We start from the raw sequence: 21,431 nt of genomic DNA on the forward strand, positions 1-21,431 counted from the left end.
TGAATAATAACTACTGGCATAACCATAGAGTTACTATAATGGGCATAGCTACTAGGAACCAAACGTTTCATCAATTATGGATTCTTGCTCCGTGAGCTCGACGCAAGTGGTGACGTGTTACCACTGTGGCTTCAGGGAGCGTTCGCTTGCGAAGGCTTACTGCGCGACATAGGGTTCCCTCCTATATTTTTCCTTCCTCCGTGTGAACAAGAGGGTGTCGTCATCGTCTGAACGCTACTGACACCATAGAGTATGACTGACGCGACGCATTGTATGTTTGATCTGTTGCACTGATGGTTGTACTGGCTGTACGATCAAAGCGTGATGTAAGGACCCCCCCCCCCCCCCCCCCATAGCCAACCTATTTTTCTAAAAATGTACCGACTTCGGCATGAGCAAAGCAGAAAAATTCACGCAGAAACTCTTCTGGTTGTCGTCTAAGTATGCGTAAGAATTGTGCCACTTGCTCATTCTGCGTCACGCAAGGTTTCTTCACATGCAACTGTTAATAAAGGTTACATATATATATATGTGGGGTTCGGAAAGCTGGTCGGGCCCCCAGCCCCCCCCCTCCCTCTCACATGAAAAAATTAAAGCTTTCTGCCTATGGCACCACCTGTATGCATCACCTGCACACAGTGTAGTGTACCATTTAAATTCTCCAAGCAAGCGTGCTGCGATCTATATGAACCAACCAAATTGTGCACCTTACTTTGAAAAACCACATACAATGTTACTTGTTTCAAACAACTGCACCATGTGTTTCCAAGTGCACTTGATAACTTTAGGAATAACATTTGAGCCTTCAAATCAATATTTGAAGATTTACATAATGGCCATTAAATAACTAAAGCAACAGACTCCAGGACAAGAGCCAACAATGTGCCACCGATGTCAAATTTCTAAAACACACCACTTTCTTTGAAAAGTGTGGTTAATGCTCCAACAGGCACCTAATATAGCATAAACAAAATTTGTCACTTTTCATTTAATACCCACTGAAACATTGACACGACTTCTAGGGGTAATGAGGATTACTTCCCCTAGGATTCATGTCACCACAAAGTGCAAATGCAGTAAAGTACAGAACACACAAAAACAGCGATCAACAGTCTTTTATTTCTTATGCCCAGAACATATATTCTTGGTGCTCGTAATAGAGCACCATAGTTTCAGAACATATATTCTTGGTGCTCGTAATAGAGCACCATAGTTTAAATAACAGACAATACATTTCTGGTGGATTGCCGTGCAGCGACACTGCTCGGTGCTTACAGCAGCACATTTATTTTACAGGAGGTGGCTACTATATGAGAAGACCAACTGCAAAAACACTACCAAGAGCTGCCATGGACTGTAATAGTAAGGATACATAAATGCATGTGGCTCCCAAGCTGTATGCAAAAGCCACTTAAACTTATCCTCACTGTAGTGCATACAGAAAGAAAATATTGTGCTCTTCCAAGCAACTTATACACAGCCATGCATTCGAACACGTACTTATCCCTGTGCAAGAGCTACAAGATTAAAAGGGGAAAGAAATATATACGTTGAGAAAGGAAGAGAAATAGTACTTATCGCCAAGGTATAACTAGAACTGCCATGCTTTTGCAGGACAAGAGACAAAAGGCATGCACACGCATCACAGCTCATGCTTCTTGGGGCAGTAGCAGGCCTGTCTCTGGGCATCCTTGTATGCCTTACAGCCAAGGTACTGACTTCCTGTGTAGAATGCATGTGCTGCTGCTTTGCAACCTGAAAAGAAAGCAGCAGCTGAGTAACAGTGCTGAGAGAGAGTTCTTTTTTTTTTTTCATAGATGAAGAACGGAAAGGTTAGTGTGTCAGTCTAGCCAGCTACTCAATATGGGGGAAGGGGAACGATGGATAAAATTTGACAAATTTCTCCACGCTAGTATTGCGTAGGAGCGAGGCATCAGCTGTGCCGTGTTTCTGAAACTTTTTGATTATCCCTGAAGTTTGTTGTTCACACTTTTGACACATCTGACATTTGGTGCAAAACATTATTCCAATACATGTTTCACGGGGACAGAACTTCTCACTCATCATCTCAGGCAGTGCATGTAAAGCAGCTTCATCGATGTACATGGTTAGCACCTATGAAGTGTATGACGAAACAAGACACCAAGTCACACCTTGATGTTCAACTTGAGACTGTAACTGGTTATGCAATTGTGCTTACTCACAAGGCGTCATTTGCAGTGGATATTATCATGCACTCATTTATAGGTACATGCTTTCGGCACGTGTGAATACAACAAACTCACTTTGTGTGCGAAGCTCACATATGCACTAATGCTTGCACATTTATAATTGAAATTTATTCATGTAAAACTGATTAGCTTAAGTGCTGGCAGGTAGAGACCAGTGCTGCCAGTTTAGGCCTTTTGTATTACGTACAGATACTAGCCGAAATTTTAGCTACTGTCTAGGTGCTTTTCATGACAAATAGCTTTCTGGTTGGCTTAACTTCTAGTAACGCTCTCAGAGTGCAAAATACATTGCAGATAATTGCACAGATAGGGAGCATAACATTCATAGATAACAGCAGCAGCAAGTAAGGTTTATTCTCTTAAGATACTGCACTCACTGGTCTCTTAATGAGAATAAAATAAATAACATCAGGAAACAGCAGAATTATGGGCCGTGGATTTCTTTGGCATGGGACATTCTTTCTGCAACGAAGCAGTTGAAAGCAGCAATGCAGTGACAGCAAGCTTTCATATTGTGCATACATTCCAAATTTGGAAGAAATCGTTTAGAAATTCATCAGCATAAGTGTACAGCTACAGGCATGAAGTATTGCACACAACGCACTGTTTCTCTGTTCAAGGCCACTAAATGCATCCTTGTATATTGTTTTCTTTATTTCTGTGTCATTTACAATAAATGATCTTGAGTAGCAACTTCCTCTTTTGTACCGTATTCTTGCACTGATCTTTACACAAGGATTTATTACCTAGTTGATTTTAAAACTTCTCTCAGTGCAGCCTATGCCATAAATGCTATGCATGAGTATTAGTAAAAAGTTGGGGTTCAGTATCACACACTGCGCACATGTGGAGCATGCAACATTAAAAAACTGCGTTAAAGGGGCCCTGAAACACATTATTTTAACTAATCATAGAATGGCCTCACTATTAAAGAACACTGCCTCACGAATCTCCAGCCACAAAAATTTTTCAAATCGTTCAAGTATAAGTGGAGTTAGACATAGTTAACGCACTGATGAGTGATTTCCTCCCTTCTTTGTCTCCACTAGCAAGCATGCTGAAAGCTACACAGGGGAGTTGGAAAGGCTCCGCCAAAAAGTTGAGTGCCTCAGCGGCAAGAGGGCTTGTTGCAGAATGCTGGAAGCCATGCAGCTTTGCGTAAGTGTTGTATGTAGACTGGCAGTGCAAAGATTAACTGCTTTTTCTCTTTTTGAGATTGCAGACATATATATTTTCACATAATTACCTCAAAATTAGCAATAACAGTATTACTTTGAGTGTTCTCACAATCATGAAATCAGCCAATAGCTGTTGGTGGGCTTCGCTGCTTGCGATGACAGCATTGTGAAGGCAAAAGCATGTGATTTTGCACTGTTTTTGACACGAGATTATAATTTCGTCCTGCATACAGTGCAATAATATTTGGCTCACATGTTCACAGGGAGCCTCTTCTGCAGATTGGAAACCTTTTATTGCTACAATCAAAACGCGTTTCAGATCCCCTTTAAAGAACACTATGCACAAAAATAAATTTTTAGATACCCAGAAAAGAGCCAAATTCTTAGCTACATGGTACTTGACTTTGAATTTAGAGCTACGTTATGCCTACTTTTGAAGCAAATAATTTTTTATCAGAAAATCAGGCAGAAGCCGCAGAACAATGCTTGATGATTATCCATGTTAATGTAATTAGTGTTCAAGTGGCGGTGCAATGTAATTTGCTGAAGGGAAATGCAGTATTGGTAGAGATATTAATGATTATGTCAACATTATGTAATAATGAAGTTAAGTTGCCTGTTGAGACACATATACCCAGTGGCACATACACACCCGGTGACACAAGTGACAAGTGCCTATTCGGACCCATACCCAGTGACCCATGTTTACTAGCAAGACAGCAGCCAGCGCATACTTAGTGGCGCAAGCTAGCAGACAACTTGACTCACTGGGAAGAACAGCATTAAAGGGGCTGTATAGATAGGAGAAAGTTACTGAAGTAGGCTAACAACGCTAATTGCATTAAAATTGCAGTATCACTTTTAACTTCATTTGACTGTACACAACTATGCTTCTGCTGGGCTGCCGTCCAGAAATTCAATGATAATAGCACTTAATGAGTTATAGGACTTTGCGTGTTACCCAAGATTTACCAGCCTTATATGAAAGGAACACTGACAACAAATGCTTGGACCATGATTCTTGTCTTTCAAATAATGCACACGTATTGAGAACAACAGTAATGGCTGTCATATGCATCAATCTGCCATGAACGACTTAAGAGGAAGGTTTAGCTAAGGGGCACCTATCTAAATACATGGGAAACGAGAAATTGTTTTTCTCGGAAACCACAGCACCAATTTTGATGAGATTTTGCCGAATTTTAAAGAACAAGTCTAGTAACCGCTGGCAGTGAATTTTTGATTTAGGCCATCAATATTTTATAGTAATTGTTGAAAATCACCAATTTTCATAAAACGAAACTATGACGTTTACATCCAGTGACGTAGCAATGAAAAATATCGCAGTTCTGTAAATTGCATCTCATTGTACATCTAGAGCAGACAAATTATATGTATTATACAAAGCACTCAAATACACCTGTAATATGTGAGTAGTTATTTTGCAAAACCCTTGTGAACAATGTAACAAATTCACGCAATATATACATTGATATACTGAATTTGTCCACTTCGGATGCTCCAACATATGCAGTTTACAAAACTGTGGCATCTGTTCTTGATACGAAGCTATGAAGTTGTAAACTTTCTGCTTCTATTTTTTCAAGCGTACCCATTTTTGAATATTTATTTAGAGGAATATAGGCATTAAATTAATATTCTGGTTCCAACAGTCACTAGAAATTAACTTTCTCTCTCAAATGCAATAAATTCCATTAAAATCGGCTAAGTGGTTATCTCATAAAAGTGTTTCTGTGTTTTACATGTATTCAAATAGGCGGCACCGGAGCTGAGCCCTACCTAAAGCTTCCTCTTCAAGTGATTTATTGACAATTTACGAAATGCTAGCTTCAAGTTTTATTTCACACCAGCAACAACTCTTTTTTGACACGAATTGTGAGCAGGCACAGTAGTCCTGAAGGCCATGAAAACAAACAAATCAATCTACAATGACAGCAAGATACTACATTGCTGAATCTATGTTTCAGACACTAAGTTCCCACAAGCTTGCTTAAATCCACAGTAAACGAATATATAATAGGTCGTTTTCAGATAATTAAATGGACGCTAAAGGCAAATACTAAGTCAACGTGGTATGTTTAAATACCATTCTAGAAACCTCACAACGCTTGTTTTGTGCTAAGACTAAGCTCACGAGAAAATTGTATTTGAAGGGTCCGAATACCTTTTTCGATATTCAAATCTCCCGCCACCCAACCAGGGAAGTGGTGACGTTGCACACACCATCACCGCCCTTTGCTGCCATCGGTGAGTAAAACGCCGCCTGACAGACAGCAGCACCGAGCCAAGACAGAGTGGCGGATTCACCGCTGCAGCTTCTTTTTGGTTAAGTGCCGTAGACCATTTGGGGATCCCGCGACATCACATGAAAGTTTAATTCTCTGCTACTTGCAGTTTGTGTGAGTTTCGCGAGCCAGCAAAACCAGCCCAGCACTATGCAATCAGGAAAGTACTGAAACGCGAAAGTGTGGGCGGCGCAGAATCGAGCGAAAATGAAAGCTTTCAAACGCTCGCATCCTTGTCAACGGTAATTTCAATTAGTTATTTTTGCTAAACATGAAATGGAACCCGACAAGTAGCATTTTATTTCATCTTATAATACAATACGAGGATGTTTTTTGCAACGAGTAGTTGAGCACTGGTGACATAATTTAACTGAGGAATGCTTTCGTCATCAGGCTAGTGCTTGAATGTCCCAGGGGAGTCTCTAATCATGCCCTGCATTTACCTCGGTTATTCGATTATTAAGGCACTAGGGACGCCTTTGAGATTCTCGAGCACTAATGTATCACTTTAGCTTGACTTAGTATTTCCCTTTAGTGTTCCTTTAAGTAATACTAAGTGGTTTGATGGTGACAAACTTAGCTTGATGCTACCTTTGTGCAGCACACAGGTACATGGCATCAGCTCTGGCAATCACTGCCAGCTCAGACTACAACTAAAATAAAATACTATCTTTCAGACAAGTTCTTTCTCGTTAAACTTGGTGGATGTAGTTGTTGTAAACATGAGAAACTTTTTCTACATGCATTGTGCACTCAAAAATTTGTAGTCCATATTCATTGAAATTTGCAATTGTCTTCCCACATTAACAGCAGCAATTTATGACCATAACAATCTTGTGAATACGCTAACGTTATAAAATACCTTTATGCTACATACCTAAAATACTGTAAAATGCCTTTCACTTTCCAGATGCTCTAGCACAAAAAAGAGTGAGTCTAGGCTGCTGAAAGGCACTGTACTGTAGACTGCATCCAACAAATTGCAATCTCTGTGCACTTTGAGGACGAACACAGAAACAAGTACCCTGAGAGTTCTTGTCCTTGTGATTCCTACCAGCCTTCTTATCACAGACTATGTCCAGACAGCTCAGAAACCTCGAGTCACACTCGTCCTTGTCAGCCAGACAGGTGCCATAGCAGAGGTCATGCTTGTGGCAACACGAGTTCATCTCCTTGTGCGGAAGTTGCTTTGCTTCCACCTAATCACATAAGCCATGAAAGAGTGGCCAACAAGGAACAATTAGCAACAAGTTCCTTAACTAGCGAGGTTTTTAACTCTACCTTATCAATGCTAAGGTAGAGCGAATGCATGCGAGACATTAAACATTTCCCGCCAAAAGTTCTTATTTTCGGCCTGCCATAGGAAGATTTTCATGCAACACCATCAGTCACAATGAATGGTTACCCGTATTTACCTGTTGCTAACAAATTCCCCCCCCCCCCTACAACATAGGTCTGAAAATTGCCTGCGAGATGAAATTGGATATGAAACCGCCATCTGCAGCATTTGCAACAGTCTACCATTAGAATCACCATTGTCATCACAAGTGTGTGTGCGTGTGTTTCCAGCTCTATCACACCACACATATCACGCCAAGTATCTTGGTGTGATATATGATAGTTCGCTTTGATAGCAAATGCACATAGATTATATTGCAACAAAGGATGTTCCGGCGGTGGGTTTATTACGCAGACTGAGCAACAGTTGATCAGGGATGTACAGAGCCACCCTGTCATCAATCTACCACACGTATGTATATGTGCCCTGTCCTGGAATTTGGGTTCATTTTATACTTGGGGGCTCCTGCCTATAAGCTTCACTCCCTTGTTGTTCAGGAGGAAGAGGCATTACGACTGTGTTTATGGCTGCCTACATTTGTAGCAAATAATATCTTGTATCTCGAAGCCAGACTTCCATCTCTTCTAACAATTTTGAACACTTGCCATATAAACATTTTTAAACTTCTCAAACCAAGTTTCCACCCACATGGACAGCAGCTTTCCGATAATCTGTTTGCAACATAAAGCTATACGCAGGCAGCAGTATATTTCAAGAATGTAATTATTTTGTTGCCACCAGTTTTTGATTTCAGATACTACCAGGTAACGGAGCACCCCAGGATGAAAAGTGAGTGTGAGGAACCATTATGTGACGTTAATCCTGTATCCATGTGTTCAGGCAAACAAAAGTTGCCTTTATCTGAGCAAACTGGAGAAATGGACTCTTTATCCACTTGCATGGAGGTGCTGATGTGAGCATGTGAGGGTGCCATCTGATCAAGAAAGTAGTTTTTCAGATTCAGAAGAGATCATTTGACAGTAAGACCAGAGTTTAAGTGATACCGTGTTGCAAGTATTTTGTTGGGTCTGAGGAGGTTAAAGGCCCATATGAATCTCCACTAAAATGTTTTGAAACAGTTTTAATTTCCTACTTTGGTTTGTTTCTTTATTTACATTGGCCTCATTTCCACACACCTCAAATAAATTTAGTACAAACCTGTCTCTACCTGGTGAATTAGAGAGGCAACTCCCCATTTGCCATGCTAAAGGTTTCCTTCAGGCACAGCTTGATGATGTTTCTCCTGGTAATGCAAAACTCCTGTCTTGACGAATGTTAAATGCTATTTTACAAGATCTCTTTATGAATATACACATATATGGTCATAGCAACTGATACCTCACAAAACAAAGAAAAGTGCAGTAATATTGGTATATTCTGTCCTATACTCAATTGCCCATTTTCTATTCGTATTCCAGGCAATATACCTAGCTTGCAGAATCTTTAGTGGTCCTTCCTGGCTACAGAAAATAAACCCATTATTATATTCTGTAGTGGTTGCCACATATTCTTCATCTTGTGTACACAGCCCACACAATGGGGAAAGCCCACACACTGAAAATTGAAAGTGTAGGCCTATGTATTCCACGTGTGATGCAACACGCTATTAGCGTCTCTCATAAGGTGATCAAGTAGCTAGCTGAACAGATATTGTATGAACTTAAAGGGGGTCTCCTTGATGAACTTGCAACGTGCGTTGCAAAAAATGTACTTGCAAAAAAAGAATGTAAACACACAAAACCACTACGTAGAATTTTTGTCATTAATTCATGGACAGTGCCGCCTTCTTTGTATTTTTTTTTTCAAGCTGCTGCTGACCAGAAAGTTGAATAGTTAAATGCTTTTGCTCTTTACAGTCGGGGAAATAACAGTAAACGAATGAAATAGAATCACAATGAGCTATAGTCCATGAGACAGTGCAATTCATGAACAACATACCCAAAGTCAAAAGGGAAACAAGAAAAACTGTCAGCTGCTTTATTTATCTTCTTACTGTAAGTATCTCTATACAAAAGTAACCTATATAAGTGAGCAATTATGTTATGACATGACAGTTATGACAGTTAATGAGTCACAAAAAAAATAAACTGTCACAAAAACCACGACACAAAAAAGTGAAACTAGAGTAATTTTAATTGCAGAAAAATACTAATTCGATGCTTTCTCCATGAACGAGATGAAGAAAATGGGGAAGAGGACGAACACATGTTAATGACAGAAGCCACACCTGCTGCTTCTGCATGTTATGTGATGTTCTGCCCCCAGAGTCATTGCAGTCCCACCTTTTGAATGTATGCAGTCAAACCTTGTTACGATGACATCGAATCCAATACAGATACCTCCTCTTTTATATCCGATATTTATTACACACTGCCCCCTTTTATTTATTGGTGATAAACATTTTACAATTACTTTGCTATAGCATGCATCAATTCGTTATATCAAGGTTCGACTGTACTGGCTTAGATTACACCCATGGATGTACATCACACAGCACAACTATTAGACATTTGGGGCTATACTTATACGGACTGCAGGAACAGCTTTCACTGATATTCTGGGAAAAATAAAGTATGGTAACATTAAGAAGCAACTAAAATTGGGCCATAAAGGTTACCTGGAAGCCATAAGCACCACAGCCATTGGAGTCGGCTTTGTAACCAATCTTGGGTTTTGGTGATGTTCCTTGTGCAAGCAATGAAAAAAAAAAAATGCATGAAAGAATAAAAGAGGGGAATGCTCAAAGGTACACTAAAGGCAAGTTTTCGAAACAACAAGTACTACTTCTTCCATGCTTGTGCAGTCCAGCATGAACTGTCAATTCATAATTCAAGAAGTGCTGATAAATGGAAACAGGGCTGAGATATTGTAGTGATGTCTTCTCCCAATGGTAATGTTTTTCTGAGTGTTTCATATTTGTGAGCGGTCAAGAAACCTTTTGCCCCCGTCGGAGTGTTGAGTGCGGCCACTCACGAACGTAAAAAGCACTAAAAGGCATTAGTATTGGGAAAAGGCATCGCTACAAAATAGCAGCCCTGCATTGCTTGCTCGATGAACAGCATGGAGTCCTCACACAGCACCTGCCGTTTGGCAGAACGTGTACAAACTCGCACCATTCCAAGAATAACGGTTACTGCCACATTTTCCACATTGCTGAAGTAGATGCACACATGCTACAGGCAGCGGTCACCTCCTTGAACGGCATACTGAACAAAAGGTGAAACCATAAGGAGTGGGTGACGCGGAGCTTAACTCCTTCCCTACCATGGGTAAAAAAGGTGTTTGTAGGTTACGCCAGATTTCCTTTTTCTGAAGGAACTACTGCACACAATACTTTGTTTAATACATAAACAAAAAGCAGAATGAATGCACTTTTCATATATAAATGTTTTATTAATGAGATGTGTGTCATAAAAAAGACACAAATTGCCAGAATCGAGATTGTGGGATCAAATTGAACGTTTTTAAAGACACACTTGTATCTACTCAGAAAAAATATGTAACCAAAATTATTAGATGTACAAAATGTACTGCCGTCATTATAATAGGCACTATCTCCGAATAAATCAAAATTTTTCATAGACCAGGTATTCCGTACAAAAAAATTAAGTGCAAGCACTACAGTTTGGCGTGCCGGCCTGTGGCTGATTTTCCAGGCTGGCTTGCGTCGTCGTCACTCTCAGAGTCAAAGTTCGACAAAAAAGCAGCATCTTCATACTAGCTGCTGCTCGATCCATCGATAAAATCAGCCACAGACACAACAGAATCGTAAGATCTGCAATCTTTCGAAGTGCGAGCACCGCTCCGGAGGCAGCCATTTTCATGTTCTACTTTGACGACCGCGACACTTTGGAGTGCGTTCAAAAATTAACGCCTGGCTAGGAGAAAGCAAACTGCTTAGCAAACAAAAATATAGTTCTCATCCTTAGAAAACAAAAATATAGTTCTCATCCTTAACGTCCGATAGCACAGTTTGTTCGCGAGCGACGTGGAAGGTCTCGAAAACAGTGCTTCAAGCTATTGTTAGCGGGCTAAGGATGCCCAATGGACGTGGTATGGAAAGAATTAAAGGGTACTGAAAGTATCAAAGGATTAACTAATCAGGCTAGGTTGGTACAGTACTTTTCCTCAGTGCCTGTTTGGAGAAACTGAATTTTTTCAGAAATTCAATACAGAAGACCAATATTGCCCAAAGTGTAGCAGCTGTAATAATGCCATTGTGTGATGTGCCAGATGGGGATTTCATTTCTTCTTCTGCAGGAAAAGCCTACAACGGCTTCCAGTCAGAATTTTTGTGCAAATGATATAATTTTGTAACAATGACCAATAAAGTAGCCCCAGCTCACTGCCATAATTTGTGACGAGCTGCTTTCGGAGTTCAAAGGGTGCACTGCTATCCATTTTTCATTTGCAATTATTATTGTGTGCGCACACGTGTATGTGTGTCATACCCTCCACACACTGTCATATTCAGAAGAAGTGAAATAGCTCTAATAACTCAGAAGTGCAATGTACAAACCTGGCGTGCTCCAAACAGCCTTTCTGGCTTTCTTTTGGGGGGGGAGGGAGGGGGGAGGGTCTGATAAATCTAACGCATTCCCTCCTTGTGAGTTACTATCAAAATAAAACAGCTGTTACTTCAGTCCCTTACAGATAAACTTTGAAGGCAAGCACTCAGCTTAAAGGGACCCTGAAACACTTCGTTAACTAATCATAGGATGACATCACTATTAATTTATGTCAGCTCACGAATCTCCTGCAACAAAACTTTTTGAATCCTTCAAGCGAATGCAAAGTTAGATGCACTTATCGAACTGATCAGTGGCTTTCTGTCTCTTTTCATTTCCACTAGCCCGCTGGAAGCTACACAGGGGAGACAGCAAGGGGACTCAAGGGAGCAATGCCCCGCTGGCCTCACCCAAAGGTTAAATGTTAGACAGCGCATGGCAGCATCCCGTGGCGGCCGCGGTATCTACACTATGCTTTTCATCTCTGAGGCCATGCACAGCAGACGCAGCAATGCACAACTGTCCTGTATGGACCGGCAGTACAAAGATGAAATGGTTTTTCGGTCTTTTTGAGATCGCAGACATGTATATTTTTTTATTTATTTAACTCAAATGAGCAAGAATTGTATTACTGAGAATTTTCTCATGACCACGAAATCAGCCAATAGCTGATGTGGGTCCAGCTTGCGATGATGCCGCATGATGACATTGAAGAAATGAGAGATTTTTCATTGCTTTTGACAGGAGATTGTAAATTCCCTTCTACATGCAGTGCAATAATATTTGGCTCACATGTTCACAGAAGCCTCATTAACAGATCAGCAACATTTTCTTACTATTTTCAAAAAGGTTTTTAGGGCCCCTTTAAAAACTCTGCTCTGAAATTGTGCACTTCATACAAGTGGAAATGGCCTGCTTTAATGCTACGTGGCAAAATGAGACACATACCAGTGTGGTAGTAATAAAGATCTTAGCTACAACAATGGCACAGTTTCAGTCTGCACCTCTGCTTCGTGTTCTTTAGAACTAACAGCATATTGAGAAGATAAGGTTTACATATGCCAGCAGGAAGTTGTATAAGCATGTGATACAAACAATGCCTCAACATGGAGGGCGGAATGAGCACAACACCTGCCTGCTTTTCAGGAATGAAACGCTGACATGCGACAAAGACTAAAGTAAAACAAAGAATACAGCATGGAAATGGCAAGTTCACTGAACCAGACATGTAAGCATGCTTTGCGTTTCTTTTGCCTTGTGTGCTGACAAACATGATGTCACTCTCACATGTGGATGGAGAGACTTTTGCTGAAACGCCCTTGCTTTCAGTTTAATATTTCCAATAACAAATGGCACCTTCCAAACTGACATGCATCTAATTACAAAGCATAGTTTGTAAGACAGCTTATCATGCAATGAAAATCAGAAATGCAGTAAAATGTTCAACTTTCTTGAAAGAAAACATGCATGTATTACAGACAGGCTGCCTACATTTATAAATTTAAGCATGGAAAAACTGCAACAGCATTAGTACAGCGCCTGCGCTCTGCGTCCATGCAAATGCAGAAGCAATATGTAAAACGATGACAGCAAGTGAATGCGGGCTAGGTGGTCAAGCAATGTGCAACAATATTTGTGGTTTCATAGTTCATCCAAGCAGAAACAGGTGGTTAGAAGCCCCAGCAAGCCTGGTGACCACAACAAGCGGACCTCGTTCTGGGTGGCATTGGCAGAAGTATCTTTGGGTGCACAGATAGAACAGACAGTGGATGATAAACCTAGGTTCGCAAACTCCTGGCAGACAACTGCTTATACAAGTGAGAGTGACATGGTGGGCAAGTTGGCTGGCTGAATGTCTGGAAGAATGGCCGAAGGGGCTATTGCTTCTAGTTCGTGGAGGACAATGCAAGTTACATCTTCCGATGCTGCAGACATTGGTGGATCCTGGCATAATGTTGTGGCGGCGACGTTAGGCAGCCGAAGGAGCTGGTGGGTGATGCAGAGACCCTTCGCTTGTTCAAAGCACTGACATTCCTTAATAATAGTGTCAATTGTTGTACAGTACTTAAGACAAGTAAATTAAATGCGTAGTCGGCTATTCCCTTCAAAATGTGAGAAATCCCAGATTCGGCCATCTTCATGTCAACGTTTTAACAAAGGCCCAGCACATCCTGCATGTAAGAAATATACGATTCAGTGGTCGTCTGGACACAAGATCACAGCTCCTTTTAGCGGCTTGCTGAAGACCAAATGGCCAGCCGAACAACTCACGAAGCATCCCAACTTGTCAGATCCTGTTCATGCGTCTGGTACCACACGCATGCCGCCACTTTGAGGTAGGATATCACGTTGGCTGACATCAGCGTGGGGCATACCTGTTGTGGTCGCTGATGCACTTGGACATGTCCACCCGGTCTTCGACACCCAAGCTATCCATGCCAGAAAAAGTTCTCGGGTCACATGGGTACAAAAATATCACAGGAGCCTGTGGCTGCTGTGCCATCGTCGCTTCGTTGGTCATCGCAGAGCAACCAAGATGGCGACCGCTTTGGAGCACTGTGCTTGGTTGACGGAGTGGGCATGCAGGGCAGGCTTACCCAGCACCTCAGCCAAAAAGAACTGAATCGCTAACCCGGCCCTGCGAATGTTGTCCAGTGAAGCTGTTGAAAACCAAGACTACAATTGCTGATGGGGGTATGTAATGCTTTATTACTTTAGCGTAGTGGTAGTATTGGTAATTTAGAGTAATAGTAATTTTGACAGCACGCCGCCGCCCACAGCGGTGCTGCAACAACATTGAAATCAGTTGCTAGATTGGTTCTTTTATATACGAAAGGCTAAGGACGTCACTCCTCACGTCACAAGCTGCCAACAGTGTGGCAGCTTGCGCAACAGTAATCTTTACCGGGAAACATATGTGGGGCACGCTATGTGCTTCGCATTGTTATTAGGAGCGCCTTACCAATTATGTGGTTCAGATGATTGTTTTGTGCTTGTTCTTTATTGAAATGTATGCTGTTCTGTATGTTGTATGCGAGATTCCAAAGAATGTATGTACTGTTCGCTTCAATCTGCTGAATGCTTGAAGCCTCTGCCTTATAGGGGTGCGAGCCCCTGCTCCTGGCCCTGCACTGCCGCCGAGATTGATCCATATTTTTGCTGACAAACACAGACACAAAAAATGCAGACCAACTAGAGGCTAACAGCTGCGCTGTAAAAGATGTTACAGGAATGGCATGCATTTACAAATTACTACTATATACAAGACTACAACAGCCACAAGCAGCGGCAACGGATGCAAGGCTTTCGTGTGCCTCTGGCCACTTCGTCTCTGTCGTCGTCGTCCGGACCACAGAATCAGCCCCTTCTTTTGCCTTGTGGCAATATGTAGCACAATATGTGATTTGCATGCCCTAGCTAAAATCATATATGGTATGTCAAAGCACAGTGATCAGGCACATATGTGCAAGCAACAAAATATATTTGTTACAGGGGCAGTGCCAGGATTTCTTGACTGGGAGGGGGGTGGGGGCATCCATGACAAGCGAGTTCCTTCAGGGGGGCAGGGAGGCGGGGAACTTAGGCGTTGTATTTTGACTATCTTTAACTGGGCTGAAGGCCGCCTTCGAAACCCATCAGTATGAATAAGCTATTCCAGGATTGCATTAAGATATAAATTAAAATTCAGCATATTTACACAGCAGTGCTTCTGCTAAGAAAATGGAAATTTATGTGACACATGGTACAGCACATACATAAAAAACAAAGAAAAAACAGGTACCCAGCAGCAACAAGATAACATCAGTTAACTAGATCACAATATAGCTTCAAAAGAGTAATTTCACAACAGGAGAGAGAACTAACACCACTAAGCAATGTGCAAATATCAATTCCAACTTTGGTAAAAACGCACTAGATTACAAAAAAAAAAAAATATTTGTACACTCGTATGGCGCCGGCTGGTGATTCTAAAGGCTGGAAATGGGAAAAACATTAACAAAGCGGTGCAGTGAAACCTTGTTAAAACGTAGTTGGCCGGAAATTGGAAAAAGCATGTATTAAATGGTAGTACTGCTTAACCGAAATAGCGTGAGATCGCCCACTTATCTGTCAAAAATGTAACTCTGAGAGAGTGCGATAAAAGGGCAAAAAACATGCAGTATTTTTTCATTTTACGCAAAAAAAGTCGGTTATTTTCGACAGCCAGGCAGCAACGACAGCGGCATCAAACTCCCTTAAGCTCGGCAAACACTCGCATGAGGCTGACATAATGCGCAGCTTCTACCACTGTCAGGCCTGAATCGCCTGTGCTGTCGCTTTCTGTGTCGTCCTCATTACTGTCGTTAGGCGATACTTCGGCAGTAACAGAGGCAACAACGGCGAAAAGACGAATCTCAAGAAGTTGAAACTCGTAGCCGACACCTTTTTGCAGTCCCAGCAGCACTGCCGAGCATCTTCTCCTTCGCATTCCAAATGCTACACACCGTAGTTAACGGTAGATCCCTCTGGCATGCCTGCGCCAACTTCGTGCCACATTTGATAGCACAAACAATTTCCAATTTTTCTTTTATGCTGAGCAACCAGTTTTTATCCGAGCTTTGGCATGACGCGAGTCCTAGCTTGTACGACACCACAACACAGGCCACCACTAGCCATCTACAATGCTCTGTGGCTCGGCACCGAAATGATGTTGATGTTAGTGTGGCTTCGCCCTTGCAAGCACCTTCTGTGTTTGTGCTTGGAGAGGCCGTTCCGATCTCTGAGGCTCGTTGTGCCTGGCCGACCTACTGCCGTGACTGCGCTACGAAAAGTGCAAACACTATGCGTTAACCAATACGTTCACAATAAGCTGGTACGGTTTATGTGAATACAAAACGCATTATGTTCAATAGCCACTGAGTTGGACATCTGACTTTACTACGTTTAGAACAAAACTGCTGTCTAAGCGGGTACAGTGAAACAAGGTTTTACTGTATATGGAAAAAGAATAACCAAAACAAATAGAAGGGAGGAGAGAACTGCAGAAATAGAGCACACAATAGGCATTTCTCTCAATGTGGCATTTGGCCATACGGTACAGCAGGTTTCACAAACGCACATAACAGCTCTCAGACTATAGACTGTTCACTGCACAAGCTAGGCCACCGACGAGGCCTGGGACAGCATCTTATATAGAGTCTCTTTCAAAGTGATGACAGGGAAGGTTTCGTCACAACCACAGATGCCAATGCCTCCACTGTGACAGTACAAGACAAAACACAGCGGGGATTTATTTGATGGTGAAGCAGGTGTTCTGATACCACTGTAGGTATCGGTCCTCTGCTCATGCCATACAATTCTGCCGTGAAAGTAACGCAGAGATACAATGGGGTATCATTATACCGGCATACTAGTGCAGACATATACATCGATTACTATGCACAGCATCAAACATGTCGACAGCATGCTGCAGATCTATCTTATTGGCAAGGAATCGCTCGACTGCAAGCACAGCTAGGTCACTCAGACTGTTATTGTTCATCTTGCTGCCAAGATAAGTCTTCAATTTTCGAAGGCTCAATTTTCGTGCACTCGCAAGATGATGACGATGCCGGTATCGTCACAGCGATAATACCTAGCTTGTGCAGTTCATGGAAGGTTAGTTTATATTCTCCCAAGACAGTCACCAATTGCAGCAGTGTCTCTAGAGATCTAGCACTTCCTTTCGGCTTCGATGCGCTGAAGAAGTTTGGTTCACAGCTTGCACTCAACTTCAATGCTTTCGATGTCACATGCATAGTGCTAGGCGAAAGGCTTGAGCAAGATGTCCATAAAATTCGCACTCCGGGGGTGGAGGGCACTGACTCCACAGAGTACATCATTATTCTCTGTGAACCGCCTAGTCAGCTCTGCAATCAGGTGGTCCAAAACAGGTAGAAAAACTTTGACTCTGGATGTTTCCTTTGAATCTGGAGACTCTTCTTCAACAGGCCGTCCTTCGCTCAATACACACTGTTCTAAATGAAGTGGAAAACATGTCATCCTCTGCTTTTCTCTTTGGGACACCCAATTCTTCGCAGAAATATTGCCAGTTTGCACTGAGACAGTGTCAAATGAATGCTGCAAATTTCTCATTTGGGAGAGCTCGTCAATGACTGTGCATGCCATGAGGCATGCCTGACTAATATTGCAGTCTCTAGTTTGCAATAGGTCTGAAAGAATCTCAAGACAGCCGAGTACCTTTGTAAATAGGCCTAAATGGAAGAGAAACGGAAGTTCATTGGCTCAAGCAGACCCCTAGCTTCCATTGCCTGCCCACTGTTCGTAGCGATGACTTTGGCGAGACATACACGGATAAGAGGAAAGCTTTTCATTGCCGCTTTGCAAGCCGCTATTTGACAGGCCCATCGTGTATCGCCGAGCCGCTGCAGCTCTATCACTGGCAAAGACAACCTTTTCTGCACATCTACGTGTATAGAACGAATTGCAGATCCACACAGGAAAACATAGAGGCATTCTATAGGAGAGAAAAAATCCCTGACCGGTTTTTCACCTTGCAGACATCCACGATGACTAGATTAAGGTGGTGGTTCATGCAGTGAACGTACACTACCTGCGGAACTTCCTGCCTGAACAGTGCCTGGATGCCCCTTGAGGTACCGCTCATGACACTCGCACCATCATGTTTGAGCAATGCACAGCTGAGCATCAATGGCGCAGCGATTCAATGTTTTCCTTACGTAGCCAAGGAGCGACCTTGCATCCACGTGCTCAGCGTTGCGGAATCCAAGAAACTGCTCAAAGCCAGCTCCACTAATGTAGTACCTTAGTACAACTGATAATTGTTCCATATTTTGCTTAGGTCCTTGGTCTCATCCACAAGTGCAAAGCACTTGGAGATTTTCATCTCTACCTTTATAGTTGTTAGTGTGATGTGACTGGGAATTTCGAGGATCTGGTCTTGTCTTGAATGATGAACATACTTCGCATTCACCGTTCTACCATTCAGTTTATTTACGACAATACCGTCATATTTGCCAAACAAGTTCAAGAGCTCAATGAAGTTTCCCTTGTTTTCACTTGTGGCACTTTCATCGTGGCCCCTCTGAGCGATTCCCTGAACGGCAGTGAATCGCAAAATATCTGCCACTCTTGTCATATAGAGGTGATTTTCCTGCACTTCCCTGGAGTACACATCGCTGAGCTATGTTGCAACTGACTTGCTCTGTCCTCCCGACTTCATCTGCGTGTAGGAAACCCATGATGTCTGGCAAGACTTATATGCGAGTTTTATGAAACCAGCATCTTCTTCTAGGGCTTCATCTGCGTGTAGGAAACCCATGATGTCTGGCAAGACTTATGCGTGTGTTTTCTGAAACCAGCATCTTCTTCTAGGGCCTTTTTCCAATTACTGTATCCACCATTAAAAAACGCAGATTTCTCATTGACATCAGTAGAAAACATTCTGCAAGGGTAACAGAAAGCTGCGTCAGCCTCCAACCAAGGAAACAGGAAGTACGAGTCCAAGTGGAAGCTTCTGCTCAATTTGCCGTACTTTTTAGATGGAAATGGATTCAGTATTGGTTGTGTGGGTGACTCTGTCTTAAATTTATATATGTCCAACTGGCCTGCATGGTCAACATCTACATCCGAGGCGGTAAATTCGGTTGCAGAATCAGGTTCATCCCTTGCTGCACACGATGCGGAAAGCTCTTCGTACTGACTGTCCATTTGCACCGATGAAGATGGACAAGTGGTGTCAGAAGCGATGCTGTACACAGTCTCTTCAAACAGAATCAAAACGGAGTGCTGAGAAGGATTTTCTTGTTCATGGAGCTTCTCCGAATCCCCCATTGCTGAGGCAGAAAGCTCGTTGGGCACACACTGTTGCTTGGTCCGTTTGTTTGCAGTCGAAAAAAAAGTCAGCAATGGACCTTTTCTGCAACATCCGGAGGCAACCCAAAGGTCCTGTGGCGTCGACCACATGTGGGAGCCTCTACCGGCAGTGAGACGGGCTGGTGTTTCCTCCCAAGACACAAGCACTGCTTGCAAGCGAGCAAACGAACTGGGTGAAGTGGTTGGTGCCACCGCTACAATGAAATAGAAAGGGTCAGCGCAATGAGCGGAACGGCTGCGCCACATCGTGAATGGTGCGTCCAGGGGCAATCGTAGCTGCGGTGCTGTCGTCGCTCCCTGCTGAAGCTCCTGTTACGTCTCAATACGGCAAAGAGCATTTCTTAAGATGTTTACCAGAGCACGGCTGGTCTGGACAGAGTGAGTGCACGCGTCCAGACCGACTGTGACCAGAGGCAACCCACACCATTTACGACCCACCTATCCAAAAGTCAACACACCTTTGACGCTGACTGTAGATGGGTCAAGAAAAGACCCTCTACTTGAAAATGACAAGTTGAATTAATGGAACTAACTATGGAACGAACCAACTAAAGCACTCCCTGGCGTCGCCCCTGATTTATTAGGATCGCAGCGGCAAGTCTGGGGCATGCACCATGCGCACCAAAAGCCACAAGAGAGCTACATGGTGCGTTTTAGTATGCGCCACTTAGTGCTGATGTTCATTAAAAAAAAAAAGAGTGGCACATAGTTCACCAGAGGTAGGAGCCACATACGTGATGGGAGCACAAAATGCTAAGAGGAGCACATGAAGAATTTTCCAGCCGTGGAATCAAAACAAAGCAAGATGGGCAGCGTTTTCTTTTACTTGTGCAGCGTGGTGAGCAACCACATCGCCTGCAAAATTTATCGACTATGCGGCTTCTGCTTTCACATATCGCTATTGTATTTTACGTAGAGCTGCTGGGTAGGCGGCAAGAGCAATGGAAGTACTTCTGTAGAGAATGGTTTATTCTCGATGACAACTTTAACCTTAGCTATATGCTACGAAGCAGCTGGAATTAAGCGCAGCTGTGACATACACGCCAGCTCCGTGTCAGTACTTAAAACACGCGTCACTATTCCGATGCAGCCTGCCAAGTAGCGAGCTCGGTGGAGTTATCTTCGTTATCTTTCGACCGCGCTACTGGCACTATCGAACACACAACATGCATTCACTCACTTACCGTCGGGGCACTTGTAAGCACACCCAGGCTCTTTCGAGTCTTTCAACACATCTTCGACAGTGTTTAGTCCATTCCTAATTGCCTTTATCCCGAACTTCAAATCGTCCAAATAACGTTCGGCCTGATGCGTCAGATGACGAGCGTAGTCGAATATAGTCTGCCCAGACACGAGCCAAGCAATTATCGTCACGGCGACTGGAATAAGTCGATACCAACCGTGAAAACTTGGAAATATCATTATTCTTTCGATTGCACAAGGAGGATGAAAGACCGTGTCATATTTAGGAGACCGGCACACGCTGCTGCGTCGCGGGTGCACCGTAAAAGCTATGCAGGCGGTGATCACGATACGGATTAATGAATCAATAGAACATATGTTGCTTTACAATTTTTTCCATGCGCAGAAACGCTAACATACATGTGGCTCAAACCTTCAACGCATTCCGAAACAACACGTACGCTTGGTGCACTTGGCGCTATCCAGCAAGCACCCAAAATAAAAAATAAAAAGAACTATGCTACCCTCCGTACGCAGTCGAGCACTGAGGTGCAGAGTGTACCCACTGAGGTGCACCGCTGTCCCTCGGGGATCTAAGGCATAGAGTTTCTCACTATAACATGTAGTGAGGAACTCTATGATTTAAGGCCTAGGCGGCCTAAGTGCAGTGCATGGAAATTATCATTTATTACATGAAACTCTATGGTGCAGTCGTGGTGCAGTGCACCCTTAATAGGTGCAGAAGACGCAGAGAAACTTGGTTGAATCGAATAAAACTCCTGTACACTACTGTTAACGTGCAAATAGCTATG

At 42.8% G+C, this 21,431-nt stretch overlaps 1 protein-coding gene across 1 annotated transcript; it reads right to left on the bottom strand.

Annotated features, from left to right (window-relative positions):
* Window positions 1–1,097: 1,097 nt before the first annotated feature.
* Window positions 1,098–21,213, bottom strand: LOC142584473 (group XIIA secretory phospholipase A2-like). The gene is made up of 4 exons (XM_075694613.1): window positions 20,622–21,213; window positions 9,672–9,739; window positions 6,740–6,914; window positions 1,098–1,755 (listed from the first exon to the last, which is right to left on the bottom strand). Exons 1-4 carry the CDS (start codon window positions 20,857–20,859, stop codon window positions 1,643–1,645), a joined length of 594 nt encoding a protein of 197 aa, XP_075550728.1. The 5' UTR covers window positions 20,860–21,213; the 3' UTR covers window positions 1,098–1,642.
* Window positions 21,214–21,431: the final 218 nt, after the last annotated feature.

Source organism: Dermacentor variabilis, chromosome 1, assembly GCF_050947875.1.
Source record: "Dermacentor variabilis isolate Ectoservices chromosome 1, ASM5094787v1, whole genome shotgun sequence".
Lineage (NCBI taxonomy): Eukaryota > Metazoa > Arthropoda > Arachnida > Ixodida > Ixodidae > Dermacentor > Dermacentor variabilis.

What these genes read in the sequence shown, in the direction of transcription:
- LOC142584473 (XM_075694613.1), bottom strand. Translation starts at nt 20,859, where the DNA reads ATGATATTTCCAAGTTTTCACGGTTGGTATCGACTTATTCCAGTCGCC. An exon ending in TGCTTACAAGTGCCCCGACG is followed by an intron (nt 9,740 to 20,621) that starts GTAAGTGAGTGA and finishes TGCTTGCACAAG; the next exon opens with GAACATCACCAAAACCCAAG. An exon ending in GTGGTGCTTATGGCTTCCAG is followed by an intron (nt 6,915 to 9,671) that starts GTAACCTTTATG and finishes TTATGTGATTAG; the next exon opens with GTGGAAGCAAAGCAACTTCC.